This window comes from Silene latifolia, chromosome 1 (genome assembly GCF_048544455.1).
Source record: "Silene latifolia isolate original U9 population chromosome 1, ASM4854445v1, whole genome shotgun sequence".
Taxonomy (NCBI): Eukaryota; Viridiplantae; Streptophyta; class Magnoliopsida; order Caryophyllales; family Caryophyllaceae; genus Silene; species Silene latifolia.
Window position 1 is genome coordinate 190,986,567 of NC_133526.1, and position 18,921 is coordinate 191,005,487.

The 18,921-nt window shown below is 39.1% G+C and overlaps 2 protein-coding genes and 1 long non-coding RNA gene across 5 annotated transcripts; 2 read left to right on the forward strand and 1 right to left on the reverse strand.

The window, feature by feature from the left end:
- Nucleotides 1-1,241: 1,241 nt before the first annotated feature.
- Nucleotides 1,242-2,513, reverse strand: LOC141614160 (uncharacterized). Its single transcript, XR_012529315.1, has 2 exons — nucleotides 2,422-2,513; nucleotides 1,242-1,417 (listed from the first exon to the last, which is right to left on the reverse strand). It is a non-coding gene; the product is annotated as an uncharacterized LOC141614160 (long non-coding RNA).
- A 1,407-nt stretch (nucleotides 2,514-3,920) lies between these two features.
- Nucleotides 3,921-7,476, forward strand: LOC141614151 (uncharacterized). 2 transcript variants are annotated; one of them, XM_074432912.1, is made up of 6 exons: nucleotides 3,921-4,064; nucleotides 4,158-4,331; nucleotides 4,863-5,024; nucleotides 5,122-5,316; nucleotides 6,700-6,797; nucleotides 6,868-7,476. In XM_074432912.1, exons 1-6 carry the CDS (start codon nucleotides 4,007-4,009, stop codon nucleotides 6,973-6,975), a joined length of 795 nt encoding a protein of 264 aa, XP_074289013.1. In that variant the 5' UTR covers nucleotides 3,921-4,006; the 3' UTR covers nucleotides 6,976-7,476. The 2 variants fall into 2 exon arrangements, with proteins under 2 accessions (XP_074289013.1, XP_074289010.1); XM_074432909.1 differs by having other exon boundaries at nucleotides 6,872-7,476.
- A 1,113-nt stretch (nucleotides 7,477-8,589) lies between these two features.
- LOC141614163 (palmitoyl-acyl carrier protein thioesterase, chloroplastic-like) lies at nucleotides 8,590-11,493 on the forward strand. 2 transcript variants are annotated; one of them, XM_074432921.1, is made up of 7 exons: nucleotides 8,590-8,847; nucleotides 9,319-9,474; nucleotides 10,121-10,257; nucleotides 10,374-10,487; nucleotides 10,584-10,761; nucleotides 10,844-10,912; nucleotides 11,001-11,493. In XM_074432921.1, the coding sequence occupies exons 1-7, from the start codon at nucleotides 8,653-8,655 to the stop codon at nucleotides 11,205-11,207; spliced, it is 1,056 nt and encodes a 351-aa protein (XP_074289022.1). In that variant the 5' UTR covers nucleotides 8,590-8,652; the 3' UTR covers nucleotides 11,208-11,493. The 2 variants fall into 2 exon arrangements, with proteins under 2 accessions (XP_074289022.1, XP_074289026.1); XM_074432925.1 differs by having other exon boundaries at nucleotides 9,364-9,474.
- The last annotated feature ends 7,428 nt before the right edge of the window (nucleotides 11,494-18,921 follow it).

Here is an 18,921-nt window from a genome sequence, read left to right on the forward strand (position 1 = left end):
CGTATTGTGACGGTTGTTGGAATTGGTTACTGTTGATGGTTGTGATTGATTGTATCTATTTGTGTTCTTCGGGGTGCGTCCCTGGCTGAGTGGAGTCACTTGCGGGAGTGGCTTCACGCCCATTATTCGCCTTCTGTGGAACCCACCACAGAATGGATGTGCACATTAATGGATTTGGGTTTATCGCTCTATGGTATGAGCGGGGCTTAGGTGGGAACGGCTGCAGTCCCCCACTGGCGGTGTGGAGTAACCTGTTGCGATGGGTACTCTGGCTGGACTACACACTTTAGTGTGTAGTCAGTGATGAGGAGTTGATTGTGGAGTTTGGGTTATGCGACGATTGAGATGTGTTGGTTTCTGTTTTATAGTAATTATATATGATTGTGTGATTAGTACTGACCCCGTATTTGTTTTGAAAAACTGTGGTGATCCATTCGGGGATGGTGAGCAGTTGTTGAGCAGGTATGAGTCGAGACATATGGGCTAGCTGGGATGCGTCACCATGAGATCATAGAGTCTTCCGCTGTAGTTTGAGTAGTTTGTCAGACATTTTGTTTAGTTGTTAGACATTTGTTTAAGAGCATGTAACCGTATTTCATCAGTTGGTTTGGGATTGTATTCATTAAACTTTATACTATTTAAATGTTGTTTCTTTATTGTCTTTTGATTATCATTGTTTCGGGAAACCGAGACGGTGACATCTTTATACCTGAGTGGTCCTGGTAAGGCACTTGGAGTATGGGGGTGTCACAGAAAGACCGTGTCTCTGAAATTTTTATGTCGTTCAATAGTTAGCGTGATGCCACACCGATCTTCTATATAATGTCACCTGAATTTGTTTGTGTGGAAATATTGTACGTTTGCAGAAGTTAAGCAATGCCATAGCGGCAGCTAAAGCAATTACTACTACGTCAACTGACAAAGTCACCGAAAGGACTATGTCTTCCCTAAAAACAAAACCATACGATATACAATATAAGCCAGCTACTTTTGTTGCAGTCAAGCCTGCTTATGATTCTTATTATGAATCGTGTGCATATAAGAAAAAAATGTAAACGACTTCGCTGAAGGCTTTGCACAACCTGGCTGTAAAGAAGTCACCTAGAGGGTAATCATGATTAACATTGAAGAGGAAATTATGGGCGCAGCTGATATAGCCGTACTCGACCCGAAGCAACTGATGGAATTTGTCGACCTTAACAATTTAGGTGTTGTTCACATTTTGATTTGGATGAAGTAAGTTTTATTAATAAAACTATTTAGTTATTTCCATTTACGAATAATGATGTTTGTTTAAATTATCAATTACAATAACATTCTTCGTTCCATGTGGCGTAATAGGTACCTGAATAATCAGATTGCTGAGTGAAAGTTCTCAATTCATGCCTACGGATTCTTGAGTCCTAAGGCGTTCTCTCTGCACAGAATTTCATACGAAGAATAAATCAATAGTATCGCTCATCGGTTGATGTCGACAAAAAAACTACGGCTTGCCCCCAACAATGAGAATATGTAAGTATAGTACGTGATTATTGTAATGAATGATGGTTTTATAAATTTATTATTAACATGCTTACATGCGTGTAAATGAACTAACGGTTCAATGTCCCAAATTGAATAGGAAGCATTGGGTGCTACTGGCAATCCAAGTGGAGACAAAGACAGTGTACTGGATAAATATAACAACGGTTTTACACGCAATAAAGCCGTTGTTAAATTTTGACATTCAATTAAATAAGATAACGAAATGAATAGTTATCATATATAATATTTAACAATGGTTTTGGAACCACTAAACCGTTGTCAAAAGTAAACTAGGACAACGGAATTGAAACCGTTATTAAGATTTAATAAATGTTTCTTAAAGGTATACCCGTTGCCATAAACATATTTAACAACAGTTTTATAACGGTTCTTGAGTTGTGATAACGGTATAATAGATCCGTTATTGATGTTATATAACGGTCGTGTGTTTGTACAACCGTGGTATATATTTAACAACCGTCGTTGCAATAACGGTTCCGTGTTTCTATTTAATAACGGTAATTGCATTATCTGCCCGTTATTGAAGGACTTATTTGGCGTAGTGATTAGCTATTACCTATCATTAGGATAAGCAAGAGGGCATAAACACATTTTTTTGATAAAAAGTAGGCAAAACCAAGCATAAGAAGCAAGAAGCAACACAATTTTATCAAATTTTCAGATTTTCTACAATACAAGCTACACTAAAATGCAAATGCAATCTCCCCCTCCCCCCCCTCTCCAAGCTAAACACAACATTGTACTCAATGTGCCAACATGTAAAGCATCCAACCAAACCGTAAAAACGGCTCAAAGCACATAAAAAGTAAAGACAGGAGGTTATATCTAATGGGTTGCGGGAAATATAACTAAAAATGCAAAGGAAAGCATACTTACTAGATTATCTAGCCTCTCCCAAGCTAGTATGTATACGGGGGACTCTTCCAATCATCATGAAATCAAGTAAAGGCCCAAAAGTTGAAGCCCTTCGTACCTTTTGGTGCTTGACCTCCACCGGATCCCGACGCACCATCTTGTTGAGAATTACCACTGGGCTTACCACTTTGGAAAAGATTTTTATACTCACCAATATTTCTTCCACTACCAAGTCCTCCTCCATAGCCTCCATATCCACCATAACCTCTATTAAAAACCTCCACTCCATAATCCGAACCACAATAATCCGGACCAGATGCATAAGATACCTGCATTATAACCAGAAGAAGAAGGGAACTCACCCGGGGGATAATTATAGAATGATGGGTGAGGGCCCTCGTGTTGGATAACCCCTTGCCTAGCAAAGTGATCACAAATAGGGTGTAAGTCAAGTCATTGGTCATCACGAATGACGGCCACATTAAGGCTAAGGTCTCTTATCATATCCATCATGTCAATGCTAGAGGTAGAATGACGAGCTTGAGAGGATTAACCTCTCTCACGTCGCTCAATGGTGGGTGCATTGGGTGTCTCACCTTTTAAAGGCAAATGATAAGTAACCGGTTCAAAGGGGGCACCCGCCCTACGGGGTTTGGTGTGGACCAAAGCTTTTAGTTCAGAAACCTCATCCGGTAGACTAATTGAATCATTTCTACCAATTTTTCAAATCATATGAGGATGAGAGTTTCTAAACCAATTCAAAGATAGAAAATATTCATAATCAAGTCCGTCTTAGTGTCGAGTATTGGTGTCGAGTCTAATTTTTAAATATATCAGATATTTGATTTAAGCCCCAAATCTAAATTCAAATTTAATGTTAGGTTTTTTATAACAATTTTTATTGTCGATTTTCGCGCACTTTTTTTTATGGAAAGTGATCTATTTACTTAAAATTTAGATTTTTTTCGATTTTTTAAAAAAAGTCTCATATAATTATTATTTTTTAAAGTAATTTACAAAAAAATGGGGAAAAAACTATGGGCAAGAGGTAAAAAAATGACGGAAAATCAAAATTTTCTTCGAAAAATATACTTTTTTATTGTCGACATTTGCACGTGATTTCATGAAAACCGATTTATTGGTTTAAAAATCAAATAAATTATTTTTTGTGGTGAACTTATAAACTCAACCCGACAATAAAAATAACTTGACTCATGAATGACCCGAAACTGAACCAGGCTTGACCTGACCAAACATATTGACCCAATATATCTCGACCCATTTGTCAACCAGCCTGAAACCAATCCGACCTGTTGTAGTTATTTACCCGATTACCCCGACACAAAGAGGGACTCAATTCGAACATGACTCGAACCGAACAAGCAACATAACCCGATCTGACTCGAATATGACATAAACCAAAGTACCAAAGTGCCTTAACCCGACCCGAGTGACCCGAATCCCGATCGCTTCCCGTACACGAAAACGGTCGACCCGATGCAACTCTCGCCTTTCCTGCCAAACCCATACGAGTAGTTGTTGTTTTAGAGGGTAAAAGCAGTTGAATACAATAATTGGGGAAACGCATATAGCAAAGTGGTGCAGAATGGCTAATCTCCTTTACCTTGCGTTGTTCACCTTTTTGAACATAGTCATCTTCCATGGTATGGTATCATATTCATCTCATTCATGTTTTTATGGGAGCATTAATTAATTTGAGGAGTAGTATTCAAGGGTTTTGAATATTGTGTTTGTAGGGTATGGAGAGATGATGATATATGAAGATGGGTACACAGTAACAACAGTGATTGATGGTAACAAGCTACAGATAAATCCACACTCTGCTGTTTCTAGATCTGGATCACATGACCTCCTTCTTCTTGATTCTTCTGCTAGTGTCTTTTACACTCTTTCTTTCCCACTTTCCAAAGGTTATTTCTTTTCTGGTTTCCCTTAAAATATTTGAAATTAAGAATAAACTGGGTAATTGATATTTGGAAAACAAAGGAAATAAATGGGTAGATGGTTGGGGTAGTGGAAGAGATTGGGGGAAGTAAAGTACTCTTCATTATTACTCGCCCTGTCCCGGTCATTTGTTGTCCTTTTTCATTTTTGGGTGTCTCAGTCATTTGTTGTCCTTTCTATTTTAAGAATGAACTTGATGAGTAATTTGATCATTCTCATTCAATTTGTTCCACTTGTCATTTGGTTATTGGCCATATCCTCTTTCCTTGGTCTTTGTGCCAAAACCAAAGGACAACAATTGACCGGGACGGAGGGAGTATACTTTATGCTGACGGGTAGAAGAGACGGAAACTTGGACACTTAAATAGGGATGATGGATGGTAAATGTCTTAATTTAACTTGTAGACAGATCCTTTTTAGGATACTATAGAATTCCATGTGAAGCTACTCATAATTCAGGATGTATGTATGTTGAAATTGTTTGTTGGATTGCTCAGAAAGTGTGATGAAGAGGTTTGTTGGAAATCAAGAGGGTTTTGCTGATGGTGACGCAATTTCAGCTAAGTTTAATAAACCAAAGAGCTTTACTGTGGATTCTAAGGGAAATGCGTATGTTGCTGATAGAGCCAATTTCGCTGTTAGAAAAATTACTCGCACAGGTACACTCCACTTGTCGACAACATTATTATTAGTTGTAACCATTGTCCAGAACTTTTTATTACTGTACTAATTGTTAATTCACTTCTTGATTTACAGGTGTCACCACCACTATTGCGGGCGGATACTCGAAGAATGGTCGCACTGATGGACCAGGACGAAATGCAACTTTTTCAACAGATTATGAGCTAACCTTTGTTCCAGAGTTGTGTGCTCTGCTTGTTATGGACCGTGGGAGTAAACTGATCCGCCTGATCAATCTAAAGCAGGAGGATTGTGGTTCTCCCAAATCTGGTACATCTCTTATTCATTGTTCCAACTAATTGAAAACTCAATTGTCTGGACTCTAAACCATGGTGTTTAAAATTAATTGTGACACTGCATCCTGACCGAGTTACAAGGTTTTGGAAGTTTTAGGCCTTCGTCTATATTGTGTGAAACATGGTAATTGAGAAGGAAAATAGATCTCGCCATTTCCCTCAAATCCAACTTAGTAAATAATGGAACTTGTTTCCTTCCTTTTCCGCTCTAGGCCTTTGTCTATATTGTGTGAAGTTCAAAATCTAACCCACGATCATCTGGCTGTAGAAATTGTGTTTTTGCCATCTCTGGCTAAATTCTTGACCCAAGAATAGACCGTAACCTTTGAGAATAAATTTTACTTACATGGTAAACTAAGCATCTTTGCATTTTCAATGGAGCTAAAGGCTGTTGCACACTTTTCTTATTAGAAGTGGGAGTTATTCCGTGCAATTCCCGTTAAAGGTCATTTGGAAACATCCTCTTTGTGCCTCATCTCAGGGTTAAGGTTCCATGCATTTGATCCCCTATCTCCTTACCTCGTTATTTGTAGGAGCCCTAAAAGCACTGTGGGTAATGTTACTGTTATTTGATAAACAAGGCAGTAGTGACAGTAAGAGAGTTTTGGTAGGTCTATACCTTGATCAACAAGGATGATGCCTTTGTAGCTCTAAGATTAAGCCTTACAGTTTTGATGGCGTCATTTATTCATTGTATCCATTGTCGATTTTCAATATGCTGAAGTGACAAATTAATTAGAAAATACAGCTTGTATACTGTCTTCACGACATTTTGCCATGAAGAGCTACTTCACTCTGTCAATTATGCATTTATGCCGACATTTTAGACCTGCATCCTGTTGTGTCACTTGTTTCTGCCTATTTTGCTTGACATTATGGTGTTTACTCTGGTATTCGCTTTAGCCTGGGGAGTATTCTCCTTTGTTGAACTAATTGCTATCTAGTCGTTGATATTGTGTCATTTTTGTTCTTCATATTTTTAGCTACACAATCTCTACTCCTTATTCTCGTAGTAGGGAGTAAAGCTATGTTACTCTTACCTAGCTGCAAGTACCAGACGCAGTGTCAGACACTAGTACTTTGCTAAGAGTTTCACGCTTTTGGTCTAAAATGAAGTGTCAGAAGGTTAAAGAGGGTCAAACATGAGACATGCAGCCAAAGTGAAGTGACCAAGTAATATAGAAGTAAACACTTTCATTGTCAACAAAAGGAAAAAAAAAAAGAGTAAACAATTGTAACACTGATGAGAAATTCTCGCTATGGACCTTAAAAAGCCCGTCATGCTCAGTATTTTTGGGACAGTGGCATAACCATCAATTTCTTCATCAATCTAAAACATATGGTATGGTTTCTCTAGGTTTAGGAGCGAGTGTAATATGGGCTTCGGCACTGATCGTTCCATGCTTGGTCGGATTAGTCATTGGATTTGCAGTTCGTCCGTATATAATGCCACATGTAAGTCGACCATCTTTTCTCTAAATTCTAAGCTAGGATTCTCTTAGCCTTTCTAAGTTAATTTTTTTAGACAGGAGCCCAATCTTGTCAATCTCAGCAAATCATGGACGACTTACCGAATGAAACTGGGGAGACAAGCACCGATGCCTTGCTTCGGCATCAGAAACGCAACTGTTAGCTCAATAATCACATTTCTTAGGCAGCTTATTACGCTACTAGTATCTCATATCTCTCTTATGTTTGGATTTTGGACATATAGATCCAACCCGAGTTGTAGTACTGTTAGTAAGGACCCTGTTTCTCTTTTGGAATGTGATAACTCGAACTCGGGTAGCTCTGGTTTTGTAATTTCACAAAAGTATGCTAATCAGTTGAAGGATCTCATAACTTGTGATGGAGAGCTTGGATTATCTGGAAATGTTTGGATGCTAGAAGATGTGGTGGAAAACGATGCACATGTCCCTCGTCAGATTGATGGTTTAATGGAAGCAAGCATTACGAACTTCACTGAAGATTCTCATAGGTCATCTACGTTTGATGGTCCGTTCATTGGGGTGTCGAGTGTGGTCAAGAGGAGATGAAACCTACCTCTCTTGAGTAGTTGTAAATAACTAAGATGTTATAACTGTTTGTTTGTGTTCACTGTTCAATGACAAGACTAATGCTTGTGGTTTTGGAAGTCTCTTGTTTTCGTCAAAGACTTGAGTAAAGGATACGAGTAAAATTAGAAGGGTTAAAATACGAGGTGCGTAAGATAGTCGATTTATATTGTGAGTTATTTGGGGAGTGATGTTATAACCTGATTTTGAATTCCGTCTACATTAAAAATGCCTTTGTAGCTCATCCATCCTCCAACAATAAATAAAAAAATAAAAAATAAAAAAACATGAGAGGAGAAAATACTGATATACGGTCCACTGTTTCTGTAGTAGTTTCAGTTTGGAAAACTAAAGGAAGAACAGTTGAACAACAAATATGATGTGTTTCCGATCTGACAGTAAGAAACTGGGAATAGCTAAAAAAGGGCACGATAATAATCAGTACTAGAGCCTACGCTCTGCGATAAATGAGCAAGGACGCTCTTCAATTCGTTAGTCAAACTAGATGTTCCATTACCTTATCAATGTTGTATATTTACAACACAATCAGGAATAAGCAAGACATTCTCAAGTTACTTGATGCATCTTGTCAGCATCTTTAGACATGAAAGCATAGGTTTTTTTGGGGGTCAATGGAAGGAGGCTCCTCTTCCTTGGGTATCTCAAAGCTTTCCTGTGACTGCCAAGCAGTGTGATGCGGGTAGCTCCCTTGATACGGCACTGTCTTTCTTTAAAAACTGGAAATATACTTGTCACAATTTCCATGGCTCAAGTGGCAGCAGCAGCAGCAAGTAACTTCCCCTATGATCCGAAAAAAAAAGCTTTCCACCTGCTTCTCTGATTCTTCTTCAGTTGGGGATACTCATGATCTGAGTTCAAATTCTGTTAGTAGTAAAATCGTCCTTGTCACTCCCTTTACACCATAAGCTCGAAAAAGTTTATAGTCAAAATAGTATGGTGAAAGGAAGAGCATTAAAGGAAGAAAGCTATTTTTTCTCTTTTTTCAAATTCTACATACTCTTGCTGAATAAATAGTCAAAATATCACGGTGAAAGGAAGAGCGTTAAAGGAAGAAAGCTATTTTTTTCTATTTTTTCCAATTCTACATACTCTTGCTGAAAAAAAAAAAACCTTAATGCAGGTAGGAAAACATCTAATAAAGAGACCTTATTAGTTACTGTATTTATAGAGCTCAAAAAAATATGACAAGAGTGAATGTGTTCATATACTCATATCATCTAAAGTAATATATCACCATGCCTACAATTTCATGTACCTTACCAACTAATTTCCCTTCTAAACTTCCATTAAACTTACCAAGACTAGTACCAACTAATACCAACACTCCTCATTTGTACAACTATGGATCTTTCTCCACTTCTCGAAAGTCGACATTGAATGTTAAACTCGATAATTTCCAAGACCCGTTACAGATCAACGACTATGATAAGGTGGGTAGTCAAGGAAAGTTTATTTTATATCATGTTAGCTGACCCCAGATCATTTTGTGAATAAGACTTTGTTATTTGTCGATGTTTCACATATCGAGTTCATGTCTTGTTATACTTACATTCTACTGTGATTCATGTTAGCTGACCTATATCATTTTACGACTAAGACTTTGTTATTATCGATGTTTCAAATATCAAGGTCATGTCTTGTTATAATTCCATTCTATTGTGACTCGTGTAAAGGTTTAATACGAGTTCTTGTCTTATTATACTTGCATTTCTACCGTGATTCATGTTAGCTGACCCAAATTGTTTTGTGACTAAGGCTTTGTTATTGTTGATGAGTTCATGTCTTAATATACATACATTCGACTCTGATCCAGACCATTTTGATGTTTGACATACCGAGTTCATGTCTATTATACTTACAATATTTTACTGTGATTTTTTTTTTTTTTTATACATTATCAGTTTAGTTTGGTCGTCGTACATGCTGATAACAATGAACTGTCACAGAAGAGGTATGCTTATGATGAGTACGTGGTTAGCCAAAACTTCTTAGTTCGATTGTACGAGCTTGATATTTATCAGAAAGCATCCTTGGAAGCCTTGTTAAAGTACACTGAGGTTTCCTTCCTTTTTTTTTTTACCTTAATTCTTCTAATTATACTCTAAAAAAAAGAAAATGCACGTGGTGCCCTTGAAGTTTCGATTTTTGCCCGAAATACCCAATTTTATGTTCCGGAAATCTTTAAGAGGCTATAATTCGTGTCTACGAGTTCAGAAAATGATAATTTTTTTTTTCAAATCGATTATCTTTTCGAGAATTACGATTTGAAAAAAAAAATTATCGTATTTGGATCCCGTGGCTAGGAGTTTTTGTACGTCAAAGTTTTTTTTACCGAACAAACTTTGAGTGACCATATCTCTTGCTCACGAATTCCAAACTCGACAATTTTTTTTTTCAAGTCGTAGTTCTCGAAAAGATAATCAGTTTGAAAAAAAAACCTATCACTTTCTGAGCTCGTAAACACGAATTATAGTCTCTTAAAGTTTTCTGGATAAAAAAATTGGGTATTTCGGGCAAAACATCAAAGTTAAAGGGCACCGCGTGCACTTTCCCCTCTAAAAATTGTTCTTTCTTACACAATTGATCGTACAACGGTTTTGTACGATCAATTATTGAACAAAGTATAGAAGGTATTGTAAGGCCGTTGTACATGTAATAGGCAATAACTAAAATTGCTCGTCTTTCGTGCTACGATTTCTGCAGGAAACTGGATTAAATCTATTTCAGAGTTCTGGGCTAGTGGTTGAAGGGCATTATGCTGTGTCGGAGGAGATGCTTAGTCTAAATCTGACATGGGTTATTGGAAGAATGCAAGTTGAAGTTAATTCTTATCCTTCATGGTTGGTAATCATAATTCCTTGTATTAATGTATTATGTGACGGTCTTACATGTAAGACGAGCCTATTATCATCTAATTATATGACTTACCGAATGAATTATTGGTTTCATGTGGCAGGGGAGATATTGTTCAAGTGGAGTCATGGTGCTCAGCAATAGGAAAACATAGTGTTACTTGCAGCTCTAGATTAACCAACTTCAAGACCGGAAAGAAGATCATGCGAGTTGACAGGTAAAACCAATCTACGTCCATCTTCTGTTTTTAGGATTTAGTAAAACATGTATATGAAAGAGCAGTTACGTATTAAAAGGGATTTATGAATTACAGTGAATTCGCTATGATCAATAAGAATACAAGAAGGATATCAAAAATTCTGGAGGAGATCAAAGCAAAAGGGCAGCCTTACATTCGAGAAAACTTTGATCCAATTACAATCAATGATAAACTCAGAAAATTAAGGAAGCTTGATGTCAATGAAGCTGATATTAGTATAACAGGAATTCGAGTAAGCGTTGTTCTATTCTGCGTACTTAGATCAATATATAACATGATACAGCTTAAACTCGTGATGTTTTTATACAATGTAGCCAATGTGGTTCGACTTGGATCCGAATCAACACGTCAATAATGTCAAATACATCAGTTGGATACTTGAGGTATACTCAATTTTATTTTTCTTTTCTATCAAGTTTCGCGCAATAGAATCAAAATTTCGGTTAAAATGTGTTAAGTATTCATTTGCAGGGAATTCCTGAAACAGTAAGGGAAAATTGTGAACTAGCTGCACTTACCGTAGAATATAGAAGGGAATGTGGTAGAGAAAATGTGCTTCAATCTCTTTCAACTGCATCAACCAAAAATTCCCTTGAATTTGATCATTTACTTTGTATGGAAAACAGCAAAGAAGTTGCAAGGGCTCGAACATTATGGAGATCAAGTACATCTGAATGACAAGCTACAATCATCTGTCCTATATCGTGTCTCATTAGATTCGAATAATTCTCTGTTATTCATAAGACGATTGTTAAAAAACATTTCATATCCAATTTCCAGTGTAAGTGTACTTCTTAGTTACTCCCTTTGTCCTAGTCATTTGTTTACCTTTTTTATTCTTTGTGAAGAGTATTTTAATCAAAGGTAAACAAATGATTGGGACAGAGAGAGTATTACGAGGAGGAATCATGTATTTACGGTCATATAGAAAAATAAAATAAAAAAATGACTTATATTTCCGTTATGAGACCGAGCAATTAACCCTGTTAATTATACCGTCTTATTCGAGACTCCGCTTCATAAGATCAAGGAAGTTCCACTCTAAAACCAATTGACAATAGAGGGAGTAGTCCCTTACCTTTTAAAGTGACAACTCCTCTCCTCTTTTATTAATGTCGGACACTCACATGTGGAAATATATGATTGGTTTTTCTTCACAAACACAAAGTGATATAATTGATAAATGAATTAATGCAAGCAATTTAGGAAAATGTCATTTTTCCGAAACAGTTTATAGGAAAAATCCACTTAAATGCAGGAGCAATGAACCACGGTACAAAAGATAGGTTTCTGCTTAAACGAGCATCATTGTTTTGATGCTCTACTGAACACAGTCGGTGGCAGGACACCAGATAGGTTTTTGCTTAAGAGCTGATCATTTGAAATTTCACTCCGTAGAAATTATACACCTAATGTTCGGACTAAGGTTCCGTTGTTGTAATTATAAACATCTAGGAGCCAAAGGAGATGATACACCTTTACCACAAGGACCGGCTGCAAAAGGTTTCTTTTGCGAATCTGGCATTTGCAGGTGTGATTCTAATAGCAACCCATATCTTCTCCTAAACATGCCGTTAGCCTTCACCTACAATCATGGGATTTCCCATGATTACACCTTCTCCTTATACGAGTATTAGATATTATAGCTGTTAAGCTATATTTTCCGTAAATAGTTTAGATGCATATATTGTATAAATAGCTATCTTTGTAACCTTGTAACAGCACGTTTGATCTCATGCAAATACAATCATTCATATCAATCTTCAATATTATCATGGTATCAGGCTAGTTTTTTTTTTTTTTTTTTTTTCATTGTTAATCTCGAATTCAAAATTCTCGAAATTTCATTCTCAATGACGAACGAAACCGATTCCGCAATCATTAATCCTCCACAAAACTCTCATATTCAATCATTCATGTCGAAAACACTGGTTCAAGTATTACACAAATCGCTTTCAATGGTTCCAATTGAGTCACGAAGATGGATGTACGGAGGGACAAGAAACGAGCGCAGGATTTTCTTATGGGTCTGGATGCACGATTCGACAACGCCCGTTCCCATATTCTCGGTATCACTCCTCTTCCTCCCTTAGATCTTATTTACAATAGATTGTTACAGGAAGAAAGTTTACGTTCTTTAACCCGACCTACAACTGACTCTACCCCTGATGTTATGGCTTTCGCATCCCGTCTCACTAATTCTCGACCAACAGAGGGGGGAAATAATTATCAGTATGCACCTTCTGACCGTAGCAATGGTGTTGGACGGGACAATCAGGGTAGTCGTGTTTCTAATTCAAACCCCCAAACAGAACATACTCGACCTTATTGCATTGCTTGTAGACGATATGGGCACAAATTTCAAGTTTGCTTTCACGTGACGGGAAATTTTCCCGACTGGTGGGGAGACCATCCTCGCAACCGAATTTATGTTAATCCCAATGATTCCGACCTTAGTCGAGCAGTTTTTGTTCCGGATACTCAAGGCCGGGCTGCCTATGAACGAACCCGTCAAAACAAAAATGGTAATATCCCACCTAGAGCCCATATGGCGTTGGGACAGCAGGGGAGTCAAGTTCCTGTTGCTTCTTCCTCGTCGTCGTTGCCGGTCATGGATAACGTGGATTTTTATTCCTTGAATGCAATGGACCTTGCCACTATCACTCGGTTAGGCAGGAACATAAGGCTGCCAGTCACGGTAATGTTCCTAACTCTCCGTCTTTTTCTTGGATTATCGATACCGAAGCCTCGCATCACATGTCAGGTTCTTTAATTCATTTTTCGAATATTCGCTCTATTGCTCCTCTCTCGGTTGGCTTACCGAATGGAAAACTCACATTGGCTACACAATGTGGCGATATTATTTTGTCAAATCGTTTAATTTTAAAGAATGTACTTTACGCTGAAAATTTATGCTTTCATTTGATTTCTGTTTCCAGTTTACTTTTGGATGATACACTTACGATTCAATTCAGGACCGTTCCTCGAAGACGGTGATTGGTGCGGGTGAGCAACATGAAGGGCTCTACTATTTAACCGGAATTCGGAATGACTCGGTCAAGGCGTATATGGTGGGAATAGCTGATTCTTCCGAGTTGTGGCACCGAAGGTTGGGACACCCTTCCTCTCATGTTTTACGTTTTTTACCTTTTCTTAATAATTCCCGCACACATTTTCATTCCAAAACTTGTGACGTCTGTCTTCGCGCAAAACAAACGTGTGAACAGTTTAATTTAAGCTCGAATAATGCTACTTCTATTTTTGATTTAATTCATTGCGATCTATGGGGTCCGTATTCCGAAAATGCATCGTGTGGTTCTTCCTATTTTTTAACTATTGTTGACGATTTTTCTCGTTCGACTTGGGTCTATCTTTTACGTAATAAAAGTGACACTCAACAAACCTTACTTAATTTTTTCGCTATGGTCGAAAGACAATTTCACAAGAAAATCAAAATTTTACGCAGCGATAACGGGACCGAATTTCGTTGTCTTATCAATTTTTTTAATCAAAACGGCATAATTTTTCAAAATTCTAATGTTGATACGCCACAGCAAAACGGACGAGTTGAACGAAAACATCGACATATTTTAAACGTCGCCCGTGCCCTTTTATTTCAAGCGAGTTTACCTTTATTCTTTTGGGGTGAATGTGTTCTTAGTGTGGTTCATTTAATAAATCGTACCCCCACTCCGCTTCTTCATGGCAAGACCCCATACGAAATGTTATTTAATAAACCCCCTCCTATGGACAATCTTCGTATCTTCGGGTGTCTTTGTTATGCAAAGTCTTTAAATCGAAGTCGAGACAAATTTGCTTCTAAAAGTAGAAAGTGTGTTTTTATCGGATATCCGTTTGGAAAGAAAGGATGGCGTCTCTATGACCTAGACACCGGATCATATTTCGAGTCTCGCGATGTCGTTTTTATTGAAAATGAATTTCCCTATAAGGGGCTGGACATTCACGATGACACACACACCTCTTCATTCATCCGTGATACTCTTCAACCCATTGACCAAGTTGTTATTGCCAGTCAACCTCCACCCGTCATTTCTCCACCTACATCGACCTCCATTTCTACCACCACACGCACGACCTCCACCACATCGACTCCCACGATCGAACCTACGACTGCCACACCTCCTCACACCGAAGAAACTTCATCCGACGATCCACCCGTCTTGGGCCGAGGCCATCGCCTCAAAATTCCGAACTCCAATTACAAAGATTTTATTCAACCAAAGCGCCCTTCTTCTCATATGCTCACCGCATCATCAACGTCATCAGGTACTAAATACCCGATTTCTCACTATCTTAATTATGCTAAGTTTTCTCCTAACCACAAAGTGTTCTTGTCGGTCGTGACTAAAAATCACGAGCCTAGCTCTTTTAAAGATGCAGCACAAATTCCCGAATGGCAACAAGCGATGAAACTAGAACTTAATGCTCTCGAAAACAATCAGACATGGACTCTCGAGCCATTGCCTCCCAACAAAAAGGCAATTGGCTCCAAATGGGTATACAAGATCAAATATAATGCCGATGGTACGATCGAAAGATACAAAGCCCGATTTGTTGTTATGGGAAATCGTCAAGTTGAAGGGGTCGATTACAACGAGACTTTCGCACCAACAATTAAACTTGTCACAGTTCGTACACTCCTTGCTATCGCTGCCACCAAACAATGGACAATCCATCAAATGGACGTCCACAATTTTTTCCTACACGGTGATTTGAACGAAGAGGTTTACATGAAAATACCTCCGGGTCTTACGACGCCCAAAGAGGGCTTAGTTTGTCGTCTCCGCAAATCCTTATATGGGCTTCGTCAAGCTCCACGGTGTTGGTATGCTAAACTTGCTTCCGCATTAATTACATATGGTTTTAAGCAATGTCCGTACGATCATTCTCTGTTTTCAATGTCCAAAACCGACACGGAAGTTCACGTTCTCGTCTACGTCGATGATCTCGTCATTTGTGGAAACAACAACGAGGTAATTCAAAATTTCAAAGCTTATCTAAGCCAATGCTTCCATATGAAAGACCTAGGCCCACTTAAATATTTCCTTGGTCTTGAAATCGCAAGAAATAGCTCCGAAATTTTTGTGGCTCAACGAAAGTACGCTCTTGATATCCTTACGGAAAATGGGCTCCTAGGGGCAAAACCCACACCGATCCCCATGGAACCAAATCATAATTTGGCTCTCTCCACGGCTCCTCTTTTGCACGATGCACAGCCATATAGACGCCTTGTGGGTCGCTTGGTTTACCTCTCTATTACTCATCCGGAACTTATCTATTCGGTTCATATTTTGGCCCAATTTATGCATGCTCCCACAAAGGACCATTGGGTCGCTGCTCTCCAAGTTGTTCGGTATCTTAAAGGGTCTCCGGGTCAAGGTATTTTACTCCGCTCCGACTCTGATCTTTGTCTCCATGCATATTGTGACTCGGACTATGCTAAATGCCCGGAAAGCCGACGGTCGCTATCCGCCTATATCGTCTACCTCGGCTCTTCCTCTATTTCGTGGAAAACCAAGAAACAAGCAGTTGTCTCTCTTTCTTCCACCGAAGCTGAATATCGCGCTATAGCATATACGACATGTGAGCTAAAATGGCTCAAAGGTTTAATCAACTTCATTGGTATTCCACATATTGAGCCTATTCAATTACATTGCGACAATCAATCTGCACTTCACATTGCCAACAATCCGGTATTCCATGAACGGACCAAACACATTGAGGTTGATTGTCATTTTATTCGGGATGAAATACAAAAAGGCACAATAGCTACTAAATATGTGCACACGAAATCTCAGCTCGCTGACATATTTACAAAGGCTCTTGGGCGTATACCATTTGACGAGCTTTTATCCAAGTTGGACGTTTCAAAGCTACACGCTCCAACTTGAGGGGGGTAATAACAACCCATATCTTCTCCTAAGCATGCCGTTAGCCTTCACCTACAATCATGGGATTTCCCATGATTACACCTTCTCCTTATATTAGATATTATAGCTGTTAAGCTATATTTTCCGTAAATAGTTTAGATGCATATATTGTATAAATAGCTATCTTTGTAACCTTGTAACAGCACGTTTGATCTCATGCAAATACAATCATTCATATCAATCTTCAATATTATCAGATTCATGAATGTAGTCCCTTTTGGCACCGGCCCTCCTGGTTCTACCAGACTACTATAACATTCCGTTTTGATGGTTGATCTTCTTTTGTGGATTGTCTTGGTATTGAGTTGCTAGTGAGTGTTATGGAAGTGAGACAAGGTTGGCAACATTATATTGTGGTTATTCGATAATATTATGAAGTCAATATCGAGAGGATATGTTATCTAGTAAACGTGGTTAGTGGAGTTGGTGTTAGGTGTCTTTGTTTTATATGTTGGGTTGGAACTTCGGGACGAAGTTCTTTTAAGGGGGGAAGACTGTAATACTACGGATTTTATAGGCTGGTACTCGACCGAGTATGGCCTACTCGGTCGAGTAAAGTGTGTTGGGTATTCTGTTTGGCTTCTGCCCAGGAATACTCGGCCGAGTATGGGCAATACTCGACCGAGTAGAGGATACTCGGCCGAGTATCCGGTCTGGCGAGTAATATTTCAGCGGTTTGATGCGGGAGTAATTAGGGGTTATTTATTCGATAAACAGTTTCTAAAACATCATTTTACAAAAACTAATCAAACGTACGACGCTCTAATCACTCCCAATCTCTCCTCTATGTATGTGTGCAGAACCTTAGCAATCACATTCAATCCTTTATTCCTCCGTCAGTAAGTCTTTATCCCCATGTTTGTTGATGACTATTTCTAGGGTTTGTCTTTAATTATGAATTTGGGGGAAATGAGGTTTTGCATATATTGATTGTGTTATGTGATTGTTGATTATAATTGTTGTAGGTGACGATGTGGTGTTTGTTATGCATTTGTATGATTGATTGCAGCATAGCGGATTACGAAAAGGTAGGGTTTTCCTACTCAGTTACTGTGAATTGATTTAAGACTGTGCTTGTGTTGTAATTGTTGTTATCTGCTGATCATCGGAGTATGGGTGTTGTGGTGATGGTGGTGATGTGGTTGTGTTGTGATGGTTGTGGTGTTGTGACAGCTGTGATGCTTTGGTTTGTGTGATTGTGGTGGAGTCACTTGCGGGAGTGGCTTCACACCCTAGTTCGCCCTCCGTGGAATCCGTCACGGGAGGGGATGTGCACATTAAGGGACAGGGATTGTGTAATACCCGCTCTTTTAAAGACCCTTTGACCAGCGTTGACTGACCTTGGAAGCGGGAGTAGTCTTAGAATTGCGTGCCAAAACCATCTTGGGTTGCGTGTTATGAGTGGTACTCGATAGAGTAGAGGCTACTCGATCGAGTAGCTAGGTTACTCGATCGAGTAGGGGGCCACTAGATCGAGTATGTTGGGTACTCGATCGAGTACCGAGTTTTCAGCGAGGGTTTTATATCGCGTTTTGTTAAATCCGCAAATCACTTCCGCCACTTTCCTCCTATCCTTCAGTCGCCTCTTTCCCTTCCCTTCACCTCAAAACCTCCATGGAAGCCTTTTGAAGATCCTTGTGCCTTAGGAGAGCGTCACTTGAGTCGGGTAGCGGTCTTTTGCTGAGTTTCTCCCTATAGGTATGTCATAATCATCATCCGTGTCCTTGTGTTCTTTACGATTAGGGTTTGCTTGTTAGTAATAGATAATGGTATTGTGGTTATAGGCTTCGCTTGGTACATTTGGATATGTTGTTTGTCGGCATGGATTGGTTGCAGTTGCTTAAAGGTAGGTTCGCCTATTCAGTTTCTGTAGATGGTCTAGCGTGTCGGTCGTTGTGGTTGTATTGTGGTTGTTTAATATCGTAATTGTATTGTGACGGCTGTGATTGTGATTGTGATTGTTTGTCTCTGGTTCTCGAGGCGTGTCCTCGGCTGAGTGGGGTCACTTGCGGGAGTGGCTTCACGCCCTTGTTTCGCCCTCCGTGGAACCCGCCACGGGAGGGGATGTGCACATTAATGGACAGGGTTATTGCTCATTGTGAGGAGCGGGGATTTGGTGGGAACGGCTGCGGTCCCCCACTGGCAGGGCTGGTCCAGTGGACGATCGTGTGAGTTGGTTGGATTATTGTGATTGTGTTTGAGATTGATAGCATCGTATTGTGTTGATAATTGTAGTTCTTTGTTGTCGTATCTTATCTCGATCGACCTTGTGTGGTTGTTTGTTTGTTATGTGTCTGCCGTGATCCCTTATGGTGAGCAGTCGGTCTTAGTAGGTGCTGATGTTGTTGATAGCTGGAGTCTGGGCAGGGATGAGTCTTCACGAGATTCGATAGTCATAGCGAGTAGTCTTTGAGTTGTATCTTTCATATCGGTTGTTGGTT

Excerpts from the sequence above, each read along its gene's own strand:
- LOC141614151 (XM_074432909.1), top strand. The coding sequence starts at position 4,007 with ATGGCTAATCTCCTTTACCTTGCGTTGTTCACCTTTTTGAACATAGTC. Across the intron at positions 5,025-5,121 it reads TAGAAAAATTACTCGCACAG|GTGTCACCACCACTATTGCG; the intron begins GTACACTCCACT and ends CTTGATTTACAG. Across the intron at positions 5,317-6,699 it reads TTGTGGTTCTCCCAAATCTG|GTTTAGGAGCGAGTGTAATA; the intron begins GTACATCTCTTA and ends TGGTTTCTCTAG.
- LOC141614163 (XM_074432921.1), top strand. The coding sequence starts at position 8,653 with ATGCCTACAATTTCATGTACCTTACCAACTAATTTCCCTTCTAAACTT. Across the intron at positions 10,488-10,583 it reads AAGATCATGCGAGTTGACAG|TGAATTCGCTATGATCAATA; the intron begins GTAAAACCAATC and ends TATGAATTACAG. Across the intron at positions 10,913-11,000 it reads ACATCAGTTGGATACTTGAG|GGAATTCCTGAAACAGTAAG; the intron begins GTATACTCAATT and ends ATTCATTTGCAG.